At 38.4% G+C, this 25,504-nt stretch overlaps 3 protein-coding genes across 11 annotated transcripts in view; 2 read left to right on the forward strand and 1 right to left on the reverse strand.

The window, feature by feature from the left end:
- Positions 1-6,199, reverse strand: part of relch (RAB11 binding and LisH domain, coiled-coil and HEAT repeat containing) — a 30,696-nt gene extending 24,497 nt beyond the window's left edge. For 6 of the 8 annotated variants that reach the window (XM_029529630.1, XM_029529627.1, XM_029529626.1 and 3 more), the window contains exon 1: positions 5,631-6,196. In XM_029529630.1, coding sequence (XP_029385490.1) covers positions 5,631-6,084 — 454 coding nt within the window. In that variant the 5' untranslated portion in view covers positions 6,085-6,196. Of the gene's footprint in view, positions 1-5,630 lie in introns of all 8 variants that reach the window. The other 2 variants (XR_003842326.1, XM_029529629.1) reach the window with 2 other exon arrangements.
- Positions 5,682-19,433, forward strand: pign (phosphatidylinositol glycan anchor biosynthesis, class N). Its single transcript, XM_029529632.1, has 29 exons — positions 5,682-6,752; positions 7,671-7,974; positions 8,075-8,196; positions 8,401-8,499; positions 8,794-8,900; positions 9,186-9,310; positions 9,516-9,646; positions 9,796-9,915; positions 10,131-10,171; positions 10,281-10,340; positions 10,506-10,598; positions 10,755-10,810; positions 11,192-11,270; positions 11,994-12,176; positions 12,305-12,444; positions 12,760-12,859; positions 13,022-13,114; positions 13,798-13,889; positions 14,308-14,413; positions 14,502-14,610; positions 14,789-14,891; positions 15,050-15,152; positions 15,542-15,628; positions 15,737-15,792; positions 16,078-16,153; positions 17,750-17,823; positions 18,025-18,067; positions 18,215-18,267; positions 18,429-19,433. The coding sequence occupies exons 2-29, from the start codon at positions 7,748-7,750 to the stop codon at positions 18,550-18,552; spliced, it is 2,802 nt and encodes a 933-aa protein (XP_029385492.1). The 5' UTR covers positions 5,682-6,752; positions 7,671-7,747; the 3' UTR covers positions 18,553-19,433.
- Positions 19,434-21,683: 2,250 nt separating this feature from the next.
- gpr141 (G protein-coupled receptor 141) lies at positions 21,684-23,709 on the forward strand. Of its 2 annotated transcripts, none has more exons than XM_029529633.1 (2): positions 21,684-21,879; positions 22,373-23,709. In XM_029529633.1, the coding sequence occupies exons 1-2, from the start codon at positions 21,830-21,832 to the stop codon at positions 23,277-23,279; spliced, it is 957 nt and encodes a 318-aa protein (XP_029385493.1). In that variant the 5' UTR covers positions 21,684-21,829; the 3' UTR covers positions 23,280-23,709. The 2 variants fall into 2 exon arrangements, with proteins under 2 accessions (XP_029385493.1, XP_029385494.1); XM_029529634.1 differs by having other exon boundaries at positions 22,376-23,709.
- The last annotated feature ends 1,795 nt before the right edge of the window (positions 23,710-25,504 follow it).

A 25,504-nucleotide genomic window follows, 5' to 3' on the forward strand; every position in this document is an offset into this window, starting at 1 on the left:
AAAAAAAAAAACTGTGTGGGAAGGTTACACTTCAGCCAGAAAATACTGAGTCACTGCACATGGTTGAAAACAAATCTATCATACAATTTTAACTTTGCTGTGACTTTAATTTCATGGCAACATCCATTTCCAAACTAACACCACCAAACAAAACCCCACATCTGAGCATTTCCATGCCAAAAGTGTATTTCACTCAAAGAAACGATAATGGATACATAAAAATACTCCTGCTCCTATTTCAGCTAGGCCAGCTTGATAGCTTAGTCAATTGTGTTAGCTTTCCTTCCACTTTAATAAACAGCAAGATCGGCATATCTGTTCTCTGATATCAAGACATGGTAAAAGGTCAGGCCAACTCTCGTGTGTGCTCTTGTTAGCCTTAAAGCCATGGAGCAGTGACTTAATGAACCATATAACCAAGAAATGATTTCCTGCCGTGTGTGTGTGTGTGTGTCTGACTGAATATGTGATGTGTGACATGAGGATATTTTTAATACTATATATGTGTAAATATGTGGGATTATTGTTTATTAAGATCCATATTAGCAGTTATAATGTTGCAGTTACTTTCGTTTGAGTCCATGTGCATGTGTGTGTCATGCCCATGTGTGATCATGTAGCTCTACAAAACACACACACTCTCTGTCCTACTACAGTGATGTGTTTATTGGTTGAATGCCTGTGTCTTGGTTCATTGTGCTGTCATGCTGGCGTCAGGCTAATTCCTTTTCCTGTGGAGAATTATTCTGACTTTCATTACCTCCAGATAATGTATGTGACTGTTTGCAGTAAGTAGTTTCAATTTGTTTGAATCTGTGGATAATAGCAGGTTTGTCTGAGAAAGCAGTTAAAAAAAAAAACAAAACAAAAAAAAAACTGTTATACCACAATCTACAGAAAAATTAATAGATGGCTTTTATGTGTCTGTTGTGCATATTATCTGGACTGTGATATGCCAGAGTATTCAGGCTGTCACCTCTTCACTGAACTCCTGCCAGGCAGGTTGTGATGCTCATACACAAATCTACGCATAGTCTCTCTCTTCCTCTCTCTGATCTCGAGTACATTTGTGTCATCATCTCACATTCAATCACTGGTTACAAATGAGCATTCATTAGTGTATTTAATGCAAGTCTCTTTAGCTCTATGCCATTTTATGATTAAACAAACAAACAAAAAAATTGCAATGAATGCAAGAGCTTTTTAAGGATAAGGCAGAGGAAAAATGAATACACGGGATAGATTTTCTGCTTTGGCAGGAAAAAAAAAACAAAGCAGATAAACAAAAAATGGAGTGAGGTGTAAGACAGAACAAAAAGTTACATTTAAAAAGGGAGGGCACAAAAGCAGACAAGCAGGCAAGAGTGGTTGGATGTTTAACTGTCTCTAACAAGCTTTTGTTTGAAACGGAGGGCCATTCTGTTAGCTGCTGAGAATTGAGCTATAATGGGATGAAACGAGTAACAAGATTTATATTTAAACAATCAGATGTATGTATACAAACACACATGCATACACATATATATATATATTTATATTTATAGTGAGAGAGAGAAACCTTAATACACACCAAACAGCTGCATTCACAGATATGTGCACAGCTTAATTAAAAATCACAGTTTGGGTGAGGACAGAAATAGTAGATTTGTTTCAAATGGCTACCTCTATATCTTGATCAAATAAACTGGTACCAATGGACTTTTAAGCCTCAACTCTTCTGACCTGTTTACTTTCTGGTTAATTGCCATTTCACCAGATTTATATCAAGAGAACTCCCCAGATAATGGTTACAAACACCCTAACCCAAAGCTTACCATGTGAAGCCCTAAAAGGTCTCAATGTCACATGAGCAAATAATTACCTTACCAGTCAGTGAAGGGCGAGGAGAAAGTCCTTCTCTCTTCTCTGCTACAAATTAGCAGAGTGGTGAGAGATGCCTCGCCGTGTCACATGGCTCAGAGGAACAACAGCAGCTATAATAGCACTTCTTACACAATAAAAAAAAAAAAAATTCACACACATGCTCAATGCTTCAGGCAACTCTGCTATATATAGTTAAAAATCACCAGTTGTATTTTCATAATGATCACTTTAAAATAATAGACAGACTAATTTGTTTCAAAAAGAATCTGGACCTTCATCAAATATATAAAATATCTGTTTAAAGCACAACATAGACCAAGTATGAAGCAGTGAAACACACTGCTATCATATTCACTCAATGATGACGACATTGAGGATATGTCACAATATTTTACAGTCCAGTTACTCACATGCATGCAGTCTGAAGATACTTCTATATTAATGATAATTAATTTATAAATCATTGAATCCCTAAATATTTTAAAGCTACTCTGTAGTGTGTTTTGTAGAGGGCCATAAGGGACAGTTTTTAAACATCATGCTGAAAATTATGTATTGAATGTGCTGCAATTGTTTGAGAAAACATGAATATTAGTATCCTTCCCTCTTCAATGTTATTTAATTCACTGTATCATAATGTTGCAGTCAAATGAAGAAATCCTGTCCTTCAAACATGTGGATCACATTCCAATGATTACATGAGGTCTTGGCTATCAGGCTATGGAGGGGTAAAAGTGCCATGGCCTTGGGTTCAGTCCACTAATTTCTCTCTCAAAACGCTCTCTTCAGCTGCTTCATTAATTTCTGCCTGAATGTGGCACATTTGGCTGCTCATCTTCGACCATGTTTTAACATTTTAATGAACTTTTTTCCTCATCAATTGCTAATAAAGAGTCTCTATGACTTTCCTGTCATGACAAAACAGTTCTCTAGTATCATGCTTTTAAAGACACCATTGTCATCAAACATTTATTCATGCCTTTACCTTGCGCCAACCTTTCAGAGGTTCGACAGACAATGAAAACACACCAAACAACTAAGCCACTATAGCTGCTGTAGTCTGCTGAAAATCAGATTTAACACAGCGTGATTTTATAATAACTGTGAATGAATGCAGTTCATGTGAACGGCTGCTATTTCCGAGAGCTAGCCTCAGGCCAGTTGCCATGACCCACACTCAGGACTAACAGCCACACAAGACATCAGGTCACTCTTCCATTTCCATTGCAAGATCTTCAGGTTATAAACATCCATGTCTTCCTCCTCAGCTTTTTATTTGAATACTGCCATTTACTGAACTGATAAACCTAACCCTAACCCTACTCCATGTTTATACAAAGAAAATACTTTATTGACACTTCAGCCTGTAACCAAATGAAACCATAAGCAAATGCAGTGCCAGTGCTTCTCATAAATGAATACACTGAAATGTATCCCAGTGAGCAAAAAAAAGCCTCAGATGAATGACCAAAATGACACACAAATTTACTAACACACCTAGGTCTAGTCTGGTATGCGGTTGGACTGTGTTCTCGGCTATTTGCATTTTGCTTGTGTGAACCAGGTTTGCTTCTCTCCTACTCCCATATTATTGCATTTTTATACAGGAAAACTCCCAATAAAGCTGTTCTCATTTCCATGTTTTGGTACTGTTTCTGTTGTCAGGCAATGTAAAAAGTCTGAAATATGAAATGCAGCCCCATAAGACTAGATTTTAATGAGTTAGAATTTTCTACTGCTCTGCATAGCCAAGTATAAAACCACAAAAAAAATAAAAATATATATGCACACTGCATTTACTAAAATCACACTTTGTTTATTTGTAAAACAATCACTCAAAGATGAAGTTAGACCTAGACCTTCTAGACAGACCATGCAATCAAACCTCTTTTACATAGTCTATTCAAGGTAGCAATGCATGGCACAGAACAGACTGAAGCAACAGAACCTGATCAATGTCTGTGTAAAAGGGAGAGCCAGCATGGTGGGACAGGATGCCACTACAAAAAGGTGTAAACATAGATTTATGTAAGCAAACTAAGGCGACATAAAGAGTGGTCTTCTTCGCAACACTGCCGCTGGATCACTGTACAAAAGGCAATGCGGCGGTGTGCTTGCAGAAGAAAAGCTTAACATTGTGCTTGTAAAGCAATAAAGGCTATCCACTTTATTGGAAAATAGCTAATGTTTGTCCAAAAAGATGCCTAGATTGGGGGCTTAAAGGGGTCTGAAAGGTTGATTACTTGATCAACAAAAGAGCAAATTTGGTAATACTGTTTGTTCGGCCCAAATCATTTTGAAAATGACTAACAGGGAACAATTTGTCGGCCAATCAGTGGTGTAATCTCATCAGTCGCGCAACATTCAGCTGACCACTGGTATAATTTCACTTATTCGGTCAGTCAGCAGCAACATGCTCATAGGGCTGGCTCTTCTGTTGTTGTTTAGCCAAAACTGTGCCAAGAAAATTTTCCAATAAACTGTGTTGTGATTATACATACTAGTGTCAGATTTATAAACGCTGAAGGCAATATTACCTATAATTACAATAATAAAACCATTTTTTAGTGGCAGGATAAAGAGAGAAGACTGTAAATATTTCTTAATTTGTATTAAGTAAGGAAAATGAACAAGAAATATTAATTCGATTACAGACTATGTCCAAGATTGTTTTAACGATAGGGAGGATGTGCTGCCATCCATCCAATTTGGATAGCTGACTTCCTATCCTTTCTTTCTTTGATTGAAGGCATAACATTTTGACAAGCAAGATCTAAAGGCTGCAGTGGTGAATATCAAGCTGAGTCATTTCCATTGAAATCTAGGATGATGAGGAAGATCTATTGCAAAATAAAAGCACACAAACACATCTTACCACTTATTATTCACATACAGTCCCATACACACATACACAAGGCTTTCTGAGACTATCCACATGGTGATTTTTCCTCCCCTTTCTATGTGTCTTTAAATGCAGCCATTGCACTCATATCAGAGGGAGCTTTTCAGTACCACACTGCAGGTCTGTGTTTGTGTAAATACATGCTCCACTCCTCTCAACAAAAAGGTTTGCCACTCACAATTAAATCCAAGCCCTGGTTCTTTGCCAAATTGGAGTTGAACTTTAAGGTACTATTGCCCCTGCTGATCCATGGCAGGCTTTTTGTATTATATATGCTATGGTTAGGAGTGATCACTCCTTAGCTTGGAAGAGAGCAAGAAAATAAAGATGTCATTTTAGGCTGAATAATGCAGATCCTAATGCCTTCTCTATGGCAATGAACTATATCCCAAACAAGTGCAGTCTTCTCTTCAAATTAATGTTGGCTCTATTGGCTTGACAAGTTAAAATCAATATCGACAAAGCGCGTCGTACAAATCTTCTTTTGGTCTGACCACTGACCCCCCTGTGGCCCGAGGAAAGGGGAAACGCGCATTTTCCAAATGGGATTTGATTACACAAGAATAACCACTACAGGCCTTACACATTATCACACACCCATCTTCACCGCTGACCTTTTCCCAGCGAAGCACAGTTTAGTCATATATGCGTGAATCTGTGCATGCCGGAGAACAGGTGACCCAGAAAACCCGCTTGTTGACTCCCGGCCCTGGACCGGGAGAACAGGTGCAGCAGGCGGACATCTCTCGATCGATTGGTTTCTATGTTCTAGGCTAACCTGAGTTAGCTGGCTGGCTAACTTAGTGTGATGCACAGTTAAAGGTAGATCTAGGTCGGCTGGCTGGCTCGGGGAGCAGGTACTCACTCAGAGGTCCTCCAGGTCCGAGGACCTGTTCTTTGGCAGGCGGAGTGCCGCTCTGTCGCTCGAAGTTGCCAGGGTTGGAGAAATAATCCCTCAGCCGTGGGAGCTCCCTGCCCGCTTCCAGCAGTTCGGTGTGAAACTCCAAGGCCGTCAGAATATATTGGTCCCTTAATAGCTGAGCAGCAATGGCATCCACTGACAACCGTGTTTCGGCGCCGCCTGCCATAGCAGACGTCGCCGCGGCCGACGGCGAGATGCCCTCACCGCTGGGGCTCGTCCGGCTGCCAGCCAACAGGAGCGTCGGAGGTTCGGCATCCGCAGACGGGGAGAAAGGGTTGCTCGGCGGGGGCCCTGGAGCCCCGTCACTCGGGCTTCTCTCTGTGTCAACAGTTTCATTCGGGCGCCGTTCAGCCTCTTCCTCGGAATCGCTGAGATTAAACGGGTTGACAGACGCCATTTCTTTTTTGCAATGAAAAGATTTTTAGCAACCTGAGTCAGCTAAGCTAATAAGGACCGCTTCTTCCTGGATGGACATTTAGCTAGTCAAGGTTTCACTAGGTAGCTTTGACAACGGGAAAGAATACGAAGCTATGATTGGCCAGATTTTAGTCACATTGTCCCGAGAGCCCGCCTCTTTTTCCTGATATGGGAAAACGATTGGATACTGCAAACTGACAGGAAAAATGGGCAGGACCAGTTCGACAACACACAACCTTTGCTAGCTAAGGTTTTATCAAAGAAAAACGAGCAGTGAAAATAAAAAATTACAGAGAATCTGCATTGTAAAGATAATAATGTCATTGTAAAAATTCTAAGTGAAACGCTCTGAGGCAGGAAAATGTTAAACGAAAGCTCACTGAGCGAAATAAATATTTTAACTACTCTACCCACAATTCAACAGCACGTTATACACATCAGGTCAGACGTCAAAGCCACAACAAGGAAGTGATTGCATATGGCACTCTGAATTTCTTGAGCTAATCTTCTTAAAACCCGGACAGTTGGTTTTGTAAAGTACGCACTCAAAGATTATGCCGATCTTGTTTCGTCCAACAAGCCCTTAATCTGTCGGGATCTCTGTTTATATGTTACGACTGCATGTACGAAGATGAAGTAAGCCAACAGGTGAGTTGTTGAAATGGTAGTAGATGCCTCATTCATTCATCAACGAGTCAGTGTTTTCCGGTCTCATGGCTGGATTTTGATTTTATATACAGGTAAGACTTTATTCATAAAGATCCGAGTCATTCTCCTGTAAACAGATGTAATAATTGGCTTTCTGTTGGTGTGTGTTGTACTAAGAAGTACCGAGATAACTACTAAAGTCGTAATTTTTACACATTGACTCGTGGTCTATGGCAGGCCTATTGATTTATGTTGTTCAGGACTTTAGCTGCTTTGTAAAAGCAAAGGGCACAGAGGCTTGACATTCCTTTTTGCTCTTATAAATACGATGCTTATACTCCTATATTTTTTATTTTGTCAAGAAAAAAATCGAAAAAACAGCATTGCTTTGTTTTATCAGGTGACCTCATTTAATATTTTTATTTGGTGTTATTTTGTTATATTCATTCATTCAGATGATGCACTGCCTTGTTTAGATTGAATTTAAGAACAATCATATAACAATCAGCTGGTCAAATTGTTATGTTTATTCATTAAGATGTTTTCATAGTTCACATTCTTATTTTTACATTTTAGTTATTTTCAATTGAACAACTGATCTGCAGGCCAGTCTGGCTTGACTGCCAATAACAGAAGGATTTTGTTCTTATGCAAAAAGCTTTCTAACGCTTCCTTATTGGAACAGACCAGAAGTTAGATTTTATGATTTAATATTTCTTTACTGACGACCTGTCAAGGGAGTACCCCGCCCCTCGCCCAGTGTGAGCTGGGATTGGCTCCAGCATCCCCGCAACCTGGAAACAGATAAAGCGGTTGAAGATGGATGAATGAATGAATGAATGAATGAATATTTCTTTACTAATATATATTAATTCTTAATTTTTCTTCCTTCTTGTTCCCACTTTGTTTTACCTCCAGATATGTGAACGCTTCCTTTCTCCGTGTTAAGCCAATCTCAGTTGCTCAATAGATGCAGTGTGGTGTTGGCACTCAAAATGAGGATAATCACCTTTTTCCTGGTTGGACTGATAGTCCACGTGATCTTCTTCATTTCTATCTTTGACATCTATTTCACCTCCCCCCTGGTCCATGGCATGACACCCCAAACTATGTCACTGGCACCCCCTGCTTCCAGACTGGTGTTAGTGGTTGCTGATGGCCTCAGAGCAGACAGTCTCTTCACCTTGCACTCCAATGGCTCATCCCGGGCTCCATATCTGAGGTTAGAAACTAAAACATAGACATTTCAATGTTGAGTCTGACTGTAAAGAAGTGCATATGGATATGATGTGTGGATGTTCCTCTATTTATCACATTTTCAGGACCATTATAAAGGAGAGTGGCACCTGGGGTGTGTCTCACACACGTGTGCCTACTGAGTCCAGGCCGGGTCATGTTGCTCTCATAGCAGGCTTCTATGAAGATGTCAGTGCTGTTGCTAAAGGTAGGTGTTTTTTGGGACTTAACACAAGTACACAACAGAAATATTGATATAATTGATTTATAATTGATTTGATTTTGAAAAAATTAATAAGTGGACATATTTTTTTTCTTATATTGTTTGCTTCTGTACACATTTGTGTGGCTCACTGTTGGTGGTGGTTGCAAGTACCTTGACCTTTCTGTGTGTGTGTTTGTGTGTTTTCAGGCTGGAAGGAGAATCCTGTGGAGTTTGACTCTGTGTTTAATGAGAGCAGACACACCTGGTGCTGGGGCAGCCCTGATATTCTACCTATGTTTGCCAAAGGTACACAAGCATGCACATGTACACACACCCACAGAAACAATGTGTACACAAAAGCATAGTCAATTTGTACAAAAGGTCACAAAGGTAAGGTCAATCTGAAAAAAAAAAAAAAAATCATACTTGACATATATATGTGCACATAGAGTAATGTTTGTTTATGAAATTAGCTCAATTTTACAAATTGAAAGAGATCAACAAATTTTATACTTTGACATGATGACACATCAGATCACCTGAAAAAAAAAAAAAAAAAAAAAAATCAATGAATGTAATTTCCTTGCATCTGTCTCTCAGGTGCCACTGGAGACCATGTGTACACCTACACATACCCCGCAGAGGAAGAGGATTTTGCTTCCACTGATGCTTCCAGACTAGACAGCTGGGTGTTTGCTCAAGTCAAGGTACTGTATGAGAAATAATGATAACAATGAATAAGACTGTTGGTGATTCCTGAAATCAGGTAGCTAAATAATAATCTTTACAGACATACATACCAAAAAAAATAAATAAAAAAAAAAAGATAGGATTTGTTTACATTGTGAGATTGAATACAAATAAACAACCTAATCTGACACCAAAAATATGAGTCAGTAGCTTTAAAAAAAAAACAAAAAAACAACACTAGTCAATGCAAAGTTCACTCCCCCCTCTTTTATTTTCATCATAACTTAATCTTTTTTAAACAGTCATTCTTTCAGTCAGCAAAGTCGAACTCAAGTCTGAGGGCCAGTCTACATGAAGATAAGAATGTCTTCTTCCTGCATCTGCTGGGTATTGACACAAATGGACATGCTCACAGACCAATGTCACAGTAAGAGACATGTTGCTGTTGTGTTTTTTTTTTTTTTTTTTTTTCTTTTGACCACTTATATTAAACTTGTTTGTGCTCTTTATTATGTAAAATGTAAATTGTATTGCAATCAGAATGTATTATTATCAATAAAATAACCCCCCCCCCCCCAGCAGTCGGTTGAGTTGTGTCATTTGCCATTTTGTCTTTTTCTATTTGTCCTTAGGGAGTACCTAGAAAACATTGGACTAGTAGACAATGGTTTATCTGAGATGGTGTCTCTAGTGGAAGACTTCTTTGGTTATGATGGCAAAACAGCTTATGTGTTTACCTCTGATCATGGCATGACAAATTGGGGTAAGACTCTTGTTTGTGTAACATCTGCGTGATTTTACTGTCAACCGATCTGCTAATCATTATTGTATATAATTGGAGACTAGCTAGCATCTTAAGCGTGTCAGTGATTGCATTTGTGTTTACGTTTTATTTCTTATATGTATATTCAGGTTCCCATGGTGCAGGCCATCCATCTGAGACACTCACCCCTTTAGTGGTGTGGGGAGCTGGAGTTAATAGTGCCCAGACAGTCACTGAACCCCAACCATATGAAGATGGATATCTCCAAGGTGCTAAACACATGCACCATGCTCACAGCTGCTTGCAATTCAAGCAGATTTATTTTACCTTCTTTTCTGCACCCACAAAGTGCTATTAATTAAGCACAATAGGATATTTTATATTTCATTTTATTTTAATCTAAAAATATGAAATTCCTCTACATACAGCATGTTTAATTCAGTCTACATCCTTTTTTCATTTTAATCGCTACTGTTTCTCTCAGATTGGAAACTAGAGCACCTTCGTAGAGTTGACGTCAGCCAGGTAAGACCCGTGGCTTGGCATTACAGTAACAATCATGAATCAGTATCACTAAATGTAGAGTGTATTAAAGGTGGTAAGGTGAAATTTTTTTGTTGTTGTTTTTTTGCAGGCTGACATTGCACCCCTCATGGCCTCTCTTATTGGTGTGCCCATTCCTGTCAATTCAGTTGTAAGTTCTGAGTCAAACTAAGCTACGGAATATATTCTTTGTATTCTTTGTAATTCGTCATTGACATTTCATTCGCTGTTAGTCAGAAATTTCACATTTGTTTACTAAACATATTTTCTATAAATATCTTTATCCAGGTTATATGACTTAATTGTGTCTTCTCAGGGTGTGTTACCTCTTCCCTACCTCAACAACAGTGACCTATTCAAGGCAGAGAGCATGTACACCAATGCTATTCAAGTACTTGAACAATTCAAGGTATAACAACATGAACCTCTGCTTTGCATGACATATTGGTCCATAACTGTCAGTCATGTCCTATTTTCCCATTAGATTCTGAATGATGTGGAAACACATGGATAAGTTATTTAGATCGGTGTTGATTAGAGACTGAGCTTTGTACATTTTTTGTAGATGAAAATGGCCCAGAAAAAGGAGACAACGTTGTCTTTTCTCTTCACCCCATACCAGTAAGTGCAATCAGCGAAGGCAGACAGTCTGTGACTTGTTCAAACAAGAAGTGAGTTAATAACAGAGATGAACCTTTCATCACAACATGTTTGTGCCAGGCATATGCAGAGTGTCAACAGAGTGGATTAAAAATCATATTTAAAATTTTAGTAAGGAAGAAGATGAACCAGATAGTAGCTACTGAGGAAAATGGGTGTCAAAATGTTTTTAACATTATTCTATTGCTGGGCTATGCAAATAAAATCAGGGCAGTGGATTGTTTGTGTCATCCTGTATGTATGAAGGCAAGGGAAGAGCAGTTCTAGTCATCGTCTTTAAAACCACATTTAAATGCATTTTCACCCACTCAACTTTATTGCTATAAACCTTTCTCTTACCAGACTACTGACTGAATCAAAACAAGCAGAATTCATCCACAAGGCCAGAATACTTATTCAGCTGGGGAAGTATGAGGATGCTGTGAGTATCAGAGAAAAGACAGTTCTGTCATACATTCTTGGTTAATTAAAAGCTGTACAAAGTTAATTTTAGGGTGTGTTTAGGGTGCATCAGGCATTAAGCTCCTGCTCTTTATTTTTTACTAACATTTAGCCCTGAAGTTATGTTCCAGCGTAGTAGTCTACTGATTTGCCTGACAGCAACTTAACAGCGGTAAATGCTGTCTACATTTCCAAACCTCATGGTCTTTGTAGTCAAGCCAATGCTGAAGACCCCTAAACTTGCATTGTAGCTAATGGCCATAAGGGGGTGACATCACTGGATGTAAAAAGAAGACGTTACAGTGTCTGGAAGTCTTTGTGAGAATGACCCATACTTCTCATTTGATTTATGACAGTAAATCAGGGTATGCATTAGGTCATGACTACTGTGTCATATACCACACATGGCTATACCACATATGGCAACCTACCTCACAATGAGGATCACGAAGCCACCTCTCACTCCTCAGCTCCACCCTCTCACTCAATATGGCTTGTTCTGGTTTCAAAAAACCAAAATTACAAATCAGTCAGTGAAATGGTGGGTTGCCACAGTATATTTGCCTTGTTGGGTTTTGAGTAATCACGTTCCTTCAAAGTTTCTTTTTTTTTTAGTTTTAAGTTCCTTGCTGAATAATCTTTCCATTCTCCTTGCACTTGGTGAAGTTCTCCCGTTGTTTTCCCTTCACATGCTTCTTTTCAGATCTCATTGTGTCAGTCTCTGATATCCCATTCTCTGGAGGGTCTGGTTTACTACCATACCTATGACAGGTTCTTCCTGGGTTGCAGTGTGGTACTGGGATTTGTAGGCTGGACCTCATATGTTGCTTTAGTAATACTTAAGACTCATGCCAGCCTCAACAGACGTCCCAGTATCCTCAAGCAGGTCAGAGCATTCACTGCTTTCACAATGTCTTTGTTTTTAGGGATTTCATCCATCAGAACAAACTTATGGCAATTCAGTGTATTGTTAAGTTACATGCTGATGATTTTCCTGTATGTGTGCTTTTGCAGGATCAAAGTAATACCCTGGCAAGGCTGTGCATGTGTGTGACAGCTGTAATCACTCTGTTCTTGTTTATCCAAAGAAGCCCTGCTACCTACTACATTTACTGCCTGCTGCCTGTCCCTGTATGGTACTCAGTCCTGAAAGAGTGAGTAATGCACACACTGAAGAAACACCTTTGTACATACATTAGAATCTAATCATGTCCATGTCAGCTAATATCAAAACACATCAATGGAGATCCAAGTAATTCATAAATATTTCACTTTTTGATGGCTCTAATTGACCATGTGCAGCACACCTGCATTGAGGTGTAAATTATGTTTTTTATCCTTTTGTGCTTTGTCTATTCATAGTTCTCATTTGTGAATGGATAAAAAGACTATCTTTGTAGTTTTCTGGGTTTTTTTTTTTTTTTTCTCTGTGTCATCATAGGAAGAATGATTTCAATGATCCTTTTCAGGTCGGGAACTCTAACTGATTTGATTAAATCTGCTCCATCTCTTCCACTGTGGAAATGTTTTGGCTATTTTGTCCTGGTGGCATTTGGAATCGAGCTACTGGTAAGTCTGTTTACTCTGAGAAGCATATCTTTAATTTACAGTATTACTTGTAAGCCTTCAACTGACAAATATTGGGCACATAACAATTTGTACACTGTATATAAGGTCATGAATAGTATGAATTTACTCACATTGATGACAAGGAACCTTTGCTGCCCCCAGGTGGTGAGTTTCTTCTATCGCACCATGCTGACAGTTGGCCTCGCTGTCCTCTCTCTCTGGCCCTTCCTATCAGGAGTTTTTGGCATCGCTAAGGTAACTATGTCATGTGAGTTCATGACCCAACCAGTCCAACAAAAAGCAAATGAGGGAAAAGTCTGTTAATTAAAAAATAGATACACTAAGAAAAATCGCAGTAATTGAATATTGTACATGAAAAAGGCATACTTGAAAAGGCAATGGACAATGATTTGTCTTTGTATCTTCAGGAAATATCTTCAGGAAATTTGAAATACATAGCCAGGGAAGTTTCCTGTAAACACAATGACAAAATCTACTGAATGTACAAGTGATGGATTTTTAGCTATTTCCCTGACAAATGATCTTTTTAATCAATTACCTTGCTTTAGAAATTAAAGGGGGCATTCATTTATCAACTGGACATTTTTTAAATTAGCTTCTATGAATACTTTTAAATCTTAATATTTTTTTATTTATAAATTTCTAATTTTACATTACGTGATCTTGATGATGATTTGATCCTTATCACTCAGTCCTGAAACCATTTATCTTTTCATTAAAACATAATGTGGCTTGCTCTTGTTGACCACCACTATAATAATATCAATACAGTGACTAAAATCGTAAGTGATCCACAAAAATGAAACAAAGTGACTTTTTCATGGTCTGACATTCCTTACACATAAATATTATCATTCTACTGTCATAATAAGACTTGATTTTTTAACTATGAACTTATTGTCTCTGTTCCACTGTAGTACCGCTCTCTGAGCTGGTTTTTCAGCTGTCTATTCTTGGCTCTTTTCCCGTTAATGCCTGTTGTAGGTAGAGAGCCCAACATGCATCTCGTGTGAGTACTTTCTCTCTTTGCTACACCTACATCAGAATGTTTACAAAACAGGCAGATCTAGGTCAGCCAGTTACATTAAAACATATTTATTTCTCTGTTACAAAAGGTGTTTAAATTAGTTGGCTGGAATTCTGATGAGTGATAAACCTGGACTCAATACACACCACTATATCACCACAACACATTACAGACAACTGCACCCAGTAGCTATAAACAAAGCTTCTCATAACAAACAACCTGATAAATATAGTATCCTTCTAAATAACTTGTCACAAAGCCTTGTGATACCAAAAAAAAGACAAAGTCACAATCAGGTAAAATGTAAAGTAATTTCAGTATGTTTATGCTTCACACATGCAAAATCAAATTGTATACAATTAATACGTCTATAATAATAAAGTGACATTTGTTTTCTAAGTGCATGTGCGGGGCTGCTCACGCTTTTCACTTCAGTTTGTTACCTCTGGTCATCACAACGACAAACACCACTGCATCTCAGTGACAGACAGCTGTTTGTTGCCCAGGTAACAACAGTCTGATCCCATTATGTGTGCGATAAGGTTCCTGAATTTTCTAAAAATAATAAGTTTGATTCTCTGTCAAAATCAACAGATGCTTCATGTGGCAATGTGTGCCTATGTGCCATCCCTCACACACTCTAGTCTGCAACAGAAACAGGGCCTGCCGCTTTTTAATCAAATCATCAGCTGGGCCACATTAGGTAGGTGTCTGCGAAAGGTGCACATGATTATTACAAATTCCTGCCTGGGGATTTTCTGTAGAGATTGTATCAAATATAATCAAATATTTCATATATATAACTGATGTTCAGTTTTTAAATATTGAGTTAGTTATATCCATATAAGTGCACACATTTTCTCTTTCACCTGTTTTCTCAGCATCTTCTATGCTGGTTCCATTGGTGAGCTCTACGCGTATTTTCCATCGTCTCCTCAGTATATTGCTGTCTCTCACAGCCACATACCTGCTGCTCAGCACTGGGTAAGCTGAAGGGACAAACACAATCATGCAGCTGCACCAATATTTTTGATCACGTCTCATAGAGTTTTATCATCACAACTAAGCTTATAAAAAAAATTATAATAATAATAAAAAAAAAAAAAACCTTAATTCTAATGCATGCATTCTCTCCCATGTAGATCAGAAGCCTTGTTCCCCCCTGTTCTCTCCTGGTTAATGTTTGTGTGGATCAACATTGAACAGGAAGCAATGCTTGCCCAAGGTCTCTCTGGCAGACAAGAGGTAGGGTCATTATGTATTTCCTAAACTTGGAAAATTTTTTTTAAAGCATCATAAATTGCATAACTTATTAAGACATTAATTCGAAAGCACCACTTGATCATTCTTAAATCTCATCAATTTATACTCCATAATTATACTGAATGTTAACCACATTCCCCATACAAATGTGTCCAAATCATCTTTCATTCTAAGCATACACTGTTAAATTGTATTTACCTTCTACTCTAAATCTTTTAACTAAACAAGCAAGAAAATCCTCACGATAACAGACTGTAATCTTAGAGGTTTACAAAAGGCTCCGCATAATGTACATGAGTTCTCAGTTCATTGTTATGTTTAGGTGTGCCTTTGCATCTGTGACATTTTTATTTTCTCTTTTCTTCTTTCAGCTCTCCTCTATTGATTTCTCAGCAAATATTGACATTGCCAAGATAAGACAACTGAAGTTGGATGACATTAGAAGATCTTATTTTTTTGTATCCTCATTGCAACATTTGCAACTTTGGCATTGGCCATTATTACAAATAACAAACTTATGACTTTAACTTTGTGTCAGCTCTTTCCTTGACCATACATTTTTTCAGGTATTTTTTATAATAACAGCTTTCTTTGGCACAGGGAACATAGCTTCCATTAACAGGTATGTTCTTGTCTGTGTATATAATAGAAAGAAGTTGATCTTTTTTTTTTTTTTTTTTGGGCCACAGTGTGGCATGGGTGAAGCAATTGTCTCTTATGAAATAAGTGAGTCATCATCGTTGGTATTTTAATTTCTTAGACCAGTTGTGAACTGTGCACTTTCTTAATTTTGTGTCTGTTCAAACTAGTGGTGAGCAGGAAATCTGTCTGTTTGACAGATGTTTGTGCTTTGTCTCATAGGTCTGCCAGCATCATCTGTACTCAATTCAAATCTCTGTCTTTCTAGTTTTGACCCGGCCTCGGTTTATTGTTTCCTGACTGTCTTCAACCCTTTCATCATGGGTGGGCTGATGATGTGGAAGGTACTATACGATTGCAGTCTGTTCATATACATGTATGTCGGAAATATGCGTATAGTAGACAACATAGATGAGTGCCCATTATCTAAGTATAAAGATATTTTTTTCCTAAATCATCAGCTTGACGCACAGAAATTTATTATTATTATTATTATTATTATTATTAGTAGTAGTAGTAGTAGTAGTATTAGTATAATAATAATAATTATTATTATTAATAATAATAATAATAATAATATAAATAATTATTTAGTGAATATATATATGTAATGATAACATAGAAAGTTTTCCACCAATCTCTTTAAAATAAGTAAATAAGGAAAAGTAAATAAGGAAAGTAAATAATTTTTACTTTAGAGATTACAATCAAAGTCTTTTTGTTTGATTAATTCTGATTGACTTTTCCACTCACCCCTATTTAATTCTCAGGCCTTTTTTTCTCATTCTTCCACCCTGCTTTTCCTTGGGTGTATTAACCATAGACACCCAAATTCACACATGCATAGATGTGTCTCCACTTTCTGTCTTCAGTTTAAAAAATTAAAACCTCCACAAAGTCACAGTTGAATAATGTTTCTGCTGAAGCAGCAGGGGTATCGTATACAGTAGAAACACTGTAGTTGGCCGCTGCACCATTTTCATCAAGTTCTGCTGTAAAGGCCTTGAAGAATGTTTAGGATTGTCATGTTGAAAAAGCGCTTGAAAACCCAGGGTTAGAGGGGGGTCATCATGTTCTCTTTAAAGATTTTTCAGTAATTCTGCAAATTCATGATACCATCAGTGAAGTGTACTGTAATTCCTCACCATAAAAGAACTTAAATACAACCATACTTCACTGTGGGCATCATGCGCTTCCCACTTTACACCTCCATCCCTCTGACGCCAAACATTTTCAACATCAGATCCAAAAAGATTCAGTTAGGTCTCATCACAACAGATTATCGGTTGACTTTGTCCATAAGGGCCTTTACTCCAGACTGGCTTTCCAGAGCTGTACTTTTTCAACAAAACTCACCGGAGGATAAACAAATTTTCATACTTCCTGAATTTGACTTGTGCTGCTGTACTTAATATTAGCAGTAGCTAATCCTCTTGTACTCCTGGCCGGTTTTGTACAATGAAATTATTCTCTGTCCAAAGATAATTCTCTCCCATGTGGTGCCAGTGTTGGCAAGATTAAATGGGTTAAGCACCACTTTAATTGTCAGCCAGTAACTTCTATTTGAGTGAGGTGGATGAACAGACTCATTTGTTGATCAGTTGCTCTCAAGCACCAAAAAAAAAAAAAAAAACCCCAAAAATTTTCATTTCATTGTGGGTTACTTTGTGTAGTCATTTTCAACACATGGCCATTTATATTGATTTAAAAAAACAAAAGTACCTTCCCCTTTAGTGTTGGCATATGGCATAACTGAATGTGTGACGTTTAACAAATAGCATGCGGAATTATGTTGTATATTTTAAGCAGTGTCCACTTAAACTGACTCTGCAGCCATTAATTGTAATTTGCAACAGACAGATGAAATATTGGCTGCCACATTCTCAATTAAATTTCTCTAAGTTTGCTAAGGAAATGTAACATTTTGGTTGCTCTTCTAGGTTATCATTCCATTCATAATAGTAATGTGCACTTTTGAGACCATCCAAGTTGCAACGCAGCTTTCATCGAGAAGGTAAACACTTCCCAACAGTTTCCACTTCTCACACAACGCAGTTTTATATCTGATTAAACTGGCATTGAAATTTTTCTTTTTCACGGTAAGTTGTATATGAGTCAAATCTACTCTCCATGCTGTACGTAAGATAACTTAGTGTTGTAGATGATTACTTGCTTTCCTTCCTTCTTTCATTGAACTTTTCTTCTTCTTTTCCAGTTTGTTTCTTATAGTCCTGGTCATATCTGACTTGATGGCTCTGGTAAGGCATTTCAGTTACAATGAAGGACTAAAATATACACTGTGATCTTCTTTGTCAACCAATTTTCCTGCCCTCTGTTTTCCTTTTAAGTAGGAGGACTGTGAACCTCAGACAATCATTAACTAAACTCGCTCTTCCTTTCCTCAGCACTTTTTCTTCCTGGTGCAGGACTATGGCAGCTGGTTGGACATTGGCACAAGGTAAGTTAACTAATAAATCCAAGATTTCTAAGTCTTGATTAAGAACTTGTCTCATCACACTGCCCCTTTCCCCTGGCTGTGTTCTCTTCACAAACTGTTTAATGGTATTTTTGATTTACTTGCTGTCAAACCTGTTGAATGTATTTGTTTGTCTCTTCCAGCATTAGCCACTATGTGATAGTGATGTCAATGACCATCTTCCTGATGCTGCTAAGTGTGGTCACACACATACTCACTTCACAAAGACTCATCATGTGGAAGAGACCCAAGTCGCACTTCTCCTAAAGAAAACGTGGTTGTTAATCTATTAAGTCACACAAATGAATGTTTAAGTCTTTTTTATAGATATTTTTCATTTGGTATTTATTTTACAGCAAGAGTTTGTTTATATAAGTTAAGGGATGTTGTTTTTGTATATTAAATAGCACTGTGCAAAACTCTTACACTACTTGTCTAATTTTTAATTTATTTAATTTTTTTTATTTGGAGACCCCTTTAATGTTTGCTGATTAGTTAGATGCTTTAAATACTTTTTTTCAGTTCATAATTACCCACGAAGACACTATGTCAGCCTCATTCAGGTTTTACTTCTTAAAAGTGTAGTAAAAGTAGTCTTTCTTGTATTAAGGATTTTTTTTTTTTTTTTTTTTGACTTGGGTAGATTGTCTTAGTATAACAATTGGCTGAAGACTCTTGCACAGAACAGTCTGCACTGAATTCTTTTGATTCAAGCACATTGTTCTTTTCCGTTAATCATTGATGAACTAACCCAGATTACTTGAATATTTGACTGGGAATCCTGTCTTTGCTAGCAATGCTCATTTATGATCCACCAAAAGGAGTAACTTGATAACTTGGTAACTGTGTTACAATGCTTTTTGTAAAGATACCTAAAGCGTATCCTTGTAAGAATATCAGTACACTCCTTATCATTGATGTTCCATTATTTATTTTTTTATCTACATTTTTATGTTCAGTTTGCTCCTCCAGGGTATCAGCTACTTCAAAGATCTTCCACTGGATTCAAGTCAGGGGGCATATTGGCCAAGTGTTTGTGCTTGGGATCATTGTTATGTTAGAAAGTTACTCTCCAGCTAAGCTTCTGGGGACTTGGAGTCATCTTTTCATTCAGGGTTTTGCTGTATAAACTTCCATCAATAAATGTAATCTCTCCTGCAACATCTGCTTACTCCTGCTCTAATGTTTTGCCCTATGTAGTTACTGTAGCAGTCCTGGCCAGGTTAACACCAAAGACACTGGACCCAAAGTCATCCAAACAAGCTGATTTAGAGAGGTGGACAATCTGATCAGGCATTGAAACTCTAATTTCCACAGATAATCCAAATTGAAAGCAATAACCTGTCTGTTCTCGGATGCAAGGTTGTGTAAATAGCAAATTACGTGTTGCATCACATTCTGATGACAGCCGCTTCGTCCTCTGTTTCTATAGCTACTAACCACTGCAGCAACTGTGTCTCAGTTCATGTTAAGTGTCTTCTGAACTTTTTGTGACTTTCCTGTTTATAGCACCCTTTCTGGTTTGCTACTTGTTCAGGCAGTTCCCTGTAATGTGGAGTCACATTGTATTTGACACAACCCAGGGGAAAATGAGCAACACCACAGGTATAATTCATCTTTAACTTCTGTTTCATTCTACACTCAGCCTCTGATTGTCAGTGTAGTCTGACATGTTTGTTTTTGAGGTCACATACAATCAAATAGCTTATGTACATCAAAGCATAAATTAGAACAAGAAGGCAAAGTTCCGAATCATTTTAACATTTTGAGTAATTTGATATGAGTGGGCTTGGTTTTGTGCCATTCTAACCTCTTACACAATTAAATAGGTAACAGTGTAATAGTGCCTGAGGTAACCATGACTCTGAACTGGGCTGGGGAATTTAGCAAAAGCAAGCAAAAACAGTAATACCCTACAAGGTTTTCAGGTGTCATTTCAGGTGTGCCGGAAAATGTCACCCTTCAGCCACATGTAGCCTCAGATGCCAATGGTCAGAGTAAAACAAACAATACCACAACCCCTGCAAAAAAATCTATGATCTTGCATGGAACATATTGCACACGCATGCACATCAAGCAAATCATGACAGTCTCAATTTCTTCATACCGACTGGTAATGTCAAGTTGATAAAAATGGATAATACTGGTTCCCTGTTGAATAGTCTCACCCCCCCAGGTCTTTACATGCAAAATAGAGGAAGCAGATGACAGAATCTCTCAAGCATAGGCTCTCTGCTTTTCTATCAGACTTTTTTCCCCCTAAATGTGGCCTAAATTGATGAATTGCTCTCAGGGACAACAGGGAGATGAAGTCAAGTCAGCAGGGAAGAAGATGAGAAGCGGTGCTGCATTGTGGAAGGGTGGTGAGGCGAAGCAGATGAAGGGGTAGACAAAGACAGAAATATACAATGTTCTCAAACATGGTCACAATGGCTGAAGCTCGTCAACTGGTACTAATATTTACCTTTGAGAAACTGACAAAGGACTTTGCTGGTAATCCATTGTGTGACTTTTTTTTTAACAAACTGTTCCCACAAAAAAAATGTCTTATTTTATCAAATGTTAAGAGTGATTTGTCAAAGCTGCAGCGAGTAAAATGCAACACATCTTTCAACAAAAACAGCAAACGTTCTCATCACCACATCCTCTCTGACTTCCTCTATTTTAAAAGCACAAATAATTTAAAGATTTATTGCTATATGTTAGCTGTCTGCTTTAATGCATCAGCGGTGTTGATTTTGAATCTCTTAGCAGAAGGATTTACAGCAATGTGTGATGGGTGAGAACGGGTGAGAACGGGTGAGAACATTCTTGAACTTTCCAAAAACCTTTGTGGATGCTCAATAATAAACTTACTAATATTTAGGTTTTCACAGAACACATATGGACTAAGGTTATTTGAATTTCATGGGGTGACAAGAGGCATAAAATAGTAAAATGAAAAGCTCATTGTTGAAGTAAAAATCTGAACTCCTTATTTAGATGCCAAGCTAGAATTTTGAAAAGCTGATACATGTTGGCAGCATATTTGCATGTTGGCCCTTATTTCATCTTACTGCAAATTTTGTCTTTTCCCTGACTGAAGTACAGATGCCTTAATGAGGGAGTGCTTCATTTTTTCATTGCACTGTTTAGAGCTCAGGGGTAATTTATCGTGGTATGAAATCAACAGGTAATGCACATCAGTCTAACTGTATTTGTAATTTTGAAGAAAAAGAAACGGCTATTTGTAGAAGAAGGAAGCAGCCAGCTCTGCGGTAGTGTGCAATAACCTCTTTCTGGCAGAGCACTGACACGCACACACACAATATGCAAAACTGGACTGTGGTCTCTGACAACAAGCCATAAGTGCATTTCATTTTCACAGCCCAACTTCCATGGTTGGCATTTGTTTTCACATGCTCTCACTTAGACCTGCTCACACGGAAGCATTTTACAGAATCAGACACGCGCACACACACAGACATCGTTTGCTCTCACGGAGGACTTTGCATACTTCATAAAAAACTGTGAAAATCTAATCTATTGCTTGGTTAGTGACAATATGGAGTACACACACAAGCCAATGGTAACCTCTTCTCCTTTGACAGAAAGGTAAGTTTACTGCAAAACTCTAATGTGGACTTGGGCTTCATTCATGATTTCATTTTCATAGCAGCTTTGCTCCCATGGTAATAATTAAGCCAAAAAAATTCACAATTTTCAAGCACGTTCAGTTTCAGTTAAACCAACTTGTTGCTTGATGAGTTAGTTCTCAATTTATTTTAAGTACCGTTACTTGCCAACATGTAGAACTGCAAACACATTATGCAAATAAAAGCCCAGCAGAAAGTTATGCTTAAATAATACTACAGGTAACGTCTTGATCTAGATTGTGAACGACATATGCAATCATGAAACTACAGCGTGGTGTAAAAGAGTCAAACATCAGTAACATGAGTCAGATTCTACTCATTAATAGTTCATTTGTTTGTGTGGTGTGTGTTCCTATTTATAAAACATTCACTTTCACTATGATTGTTTCATTTCATCTTCGTTCATTTTGCTCTTTTGTCTGATATTCCCTCTCTGCTTCCTTTCTCTTTAGTAGGACTTCCACAGTAACCCAGAGCACACTATTCACAGAAGCAACCTCCACGAATAAAACTGGCCCCATAGAACCGGAGTACCACACCCTCCTGATGGCCATCAACTGCGTGGTTCTTGTTATTGGTACTATCAGCCTGAGCCTGACGATGCACATCCTGAATTACAGCTCTACATCCAGTACCTCCATCGCCGTACTCAATCTCATCTTTGCCCATTTCATCTTCCTCATCACTGTGCCCTTCAGAATTTACTATTACGTGACTAACACCTGGACTCTGGGCCACAGCTGGTGTAAAGTGGTGAGCAGCATGATTCACATCCACATGTACATGTCCTTTATCTTCTATGTGATCATCCTCATCACGCGCCTGCTGGCATTCTACAACAAAGGCGGGCAGCTGCATTGTTTCCAGAGGATCCATGCACTCCTCCTCAGTACTGTGGTGTGGGCAGTGGTGCTAGTTATGGTCCCTTGTATCATCCACTTCTACTATGGCCAAAACAGTACACCAAATGGATCCACTTGCTTCAAGTTCGGCACAAGCATAGGATATGCTGCCAAGTTGATCAATTACATCATTAGCATAGTGATTATCGTGGTGGCCACGGTGCTGACAGTACTCCAAGCCTATGTCGTATGGGATTTATACAAGAGGCATCCTATGGGATGCAACTTGCAGCAGGACTTCTGGGCTCAGCTCAAGAGCTTGTTTTTCGCCCTCATTATGGTGGTCTCTTTCATTCCCTACCACATATTTCGATTCTACTACTTAGAAAACATTGATGTGCAGAACCTAAATGAAGTCTTTCTGAGTCTGACCACTTTTAACTGTTTGGACATGTTAAACTTCATGGGCAGGAGAAACTGGTACATGTGCTGCTTGGGAAAAATTTCTTGTATGTGAGGAGTCAAGAACATTGATTTACTTTATTTTGTAGTTTCATTTTACTGTGCTGTTTTTAATTGCTTGTCAAATCCTACTTTTTAAATAGTCCAGAGGAGCCTTGAGCACTACATCCAGGGCTTGTCACGTACCGGAAACAAGGGCCTTTTTTAAAAATAATTGTTTTTGCCTCCCGTTGGTTTGAAAGAGAAAGTTGTGGCCATATATGCATAAGCTGGTGACATAATTGGAGGACTTTGTTTTCACTGAAAATAATTTTGGAAGTGTTTGCTGTCTACTGCTATGTGTATACCAGGCTTATAGCATGGAATTTGTAACGTTATGTGAATGTTCAGGCTTAATACATGAATTTGAGTTGAGTTTGCTAACATTTAACTCCTGTGTGCATGGCCAGAGTGTACAGCTTTATTGCAGAGAAGCGAAATAAATGTCTAAAATCCTTCCTTTTTTTATCATTATTTTCTGGAACATTGCCTTAATCCTCTTGGATCTCTTACCTTCTCTCCTAAGGGGTGGTGTCAGAAGCGCCGGCTCTGACACCACACACCTACACACACACAAACTTGCGCACACCTGGTGATACTTTTCCTTTTGGTTTTATGGCACTGGGTTACTGTTTAACATCCCCACCCTAGTTTGAGTTTGTTTAGTAAATCGATCTAATGACTGGGCTATGGTGGCGCCATCCAATGTGTTGCTCCATGAATTATAGGGCTCTCCAACCTTCCTCTTTAATGCTGTCGTACACCTTTACCATTTTCCCATTGTCAGCGTCAACTTAGAGTAATGTAGAACTGAGGGGCTGCTCGCTACCGGAGAACAGAGGTGCACTGGGATAAATGCACGTCACAGACAGAAACGGAAGCAAAGGTAAGCTGAAAATTCTCCTATTAAGTAAAGTGTATGAAACTCTAAAAGCTTCCACACTGGCTGTAAGAGTTTGCGGAGGACGTGAAGCTTACTTTGAGCAGTCTCTCAAGGAAGTTTTAGTGACATGCTCTGGTAAATCACATGCTTTTTTGTATTCTGGTCATTATGCTGGTTCTACTCATTCACACACACTTTAGTTCCTGGTAAATTTCTTGTAACCAGAACTGTTGTAACCTTTAGTTACAATATATATATTAAAAATAATGTGGTTGGCCAAGTCCGTTTTGCGTGTGTGTTCACTGAGATAGTGTAACTACCTTCTCTTTCTGTTGACCATATTTTGTAAAAATAGATAAGACAGACATGATGTGTTGTAAAGATCATGTGATAACCCATTTACCATCCTGGGTGAGATTGTTATCTGTAGCAAGAGCAATATTAGGGAGTAACAGACTAAAGAGCAAGATGGCAACAAAGTCACCACGACTAGCAAATTTTTGTAACCGAAACATCCATCCAATATAAAGTAGCGCAAGCCCAAACAACAAGCCTGTAGCTCTACCTGTGTATTCTGACTGTTAGAGAGACTTGTCAATAGATTTTTCAGTATGCAGCGTGCGATATTCAATGTTGATCTGAGTTCAACCAGTGTTGATAGTACTTAAAAAAGTATCCCTATCAGCTGACGCCTAGACAATCAGTTACTTGGTCCATAGAAGTCTCCAAAAAAGCATTACACGGCTTAGCACCACAAATTCAACACTGGTTCCCTTCTAGGTGAGATCTGAATTCCTTTTTGAAACATGGCTTACCCGTGATGTGCGTTACTGTTTACAGTTTTAGGACACACAGGCTTTGCTTCAGTCGGCGAAATCACTCAACACAAACTGTCACTGACCAAACAACCATTCAGACCGTTCACTAAGTGGTGGCATCTGCAGTAAGATTAAAGCAGTATGACAATGACTGCATGCCCCCTGGGACTGGGGCTTACGAGAAAAAACATTTGGGCATTTCTCTCTGTCTGGATTTAGCACTAAGATATAAGCAAACCCACTGCTGCCAAGTGCTGTTGATTCACATTTCTTTTGACGTTGGTATTTTTGTGTAATTGCAGTGAAATAAGACACAAAGCATACAGTTATAGAAGTGAGTAGCTGCAAACTGTGTGTTTTGTGTCCTATTGCCTGGATATCAGGAAATACTAATAACTAGAGTCATTTGGCAGGTTGATTGTCTGCAACTCTTAAAACCACTAATCTCAGTAGAGACAACAGTATTATGGCCAGTTCACGCAGATATTGTCTCTTAGCACTGCATTTTTATGGCTGCTATGAGCTTCTGGTTGCTAGGCG

Source organism: Echeneis naucrates, chromosome 20, assembly GCF_900963305.1.
Source record: "Echeneis naucrates chromosome 20, fEcheNa1.1, whole genome shotgun sequence".
In the NCBI taxonomy this organism is placed as follows: Eukaryota; Metazoa; Chordata; class Actinopteri; order Carangiformes; family Echeneidae; genus Echeneis; species Echeneis naucrates.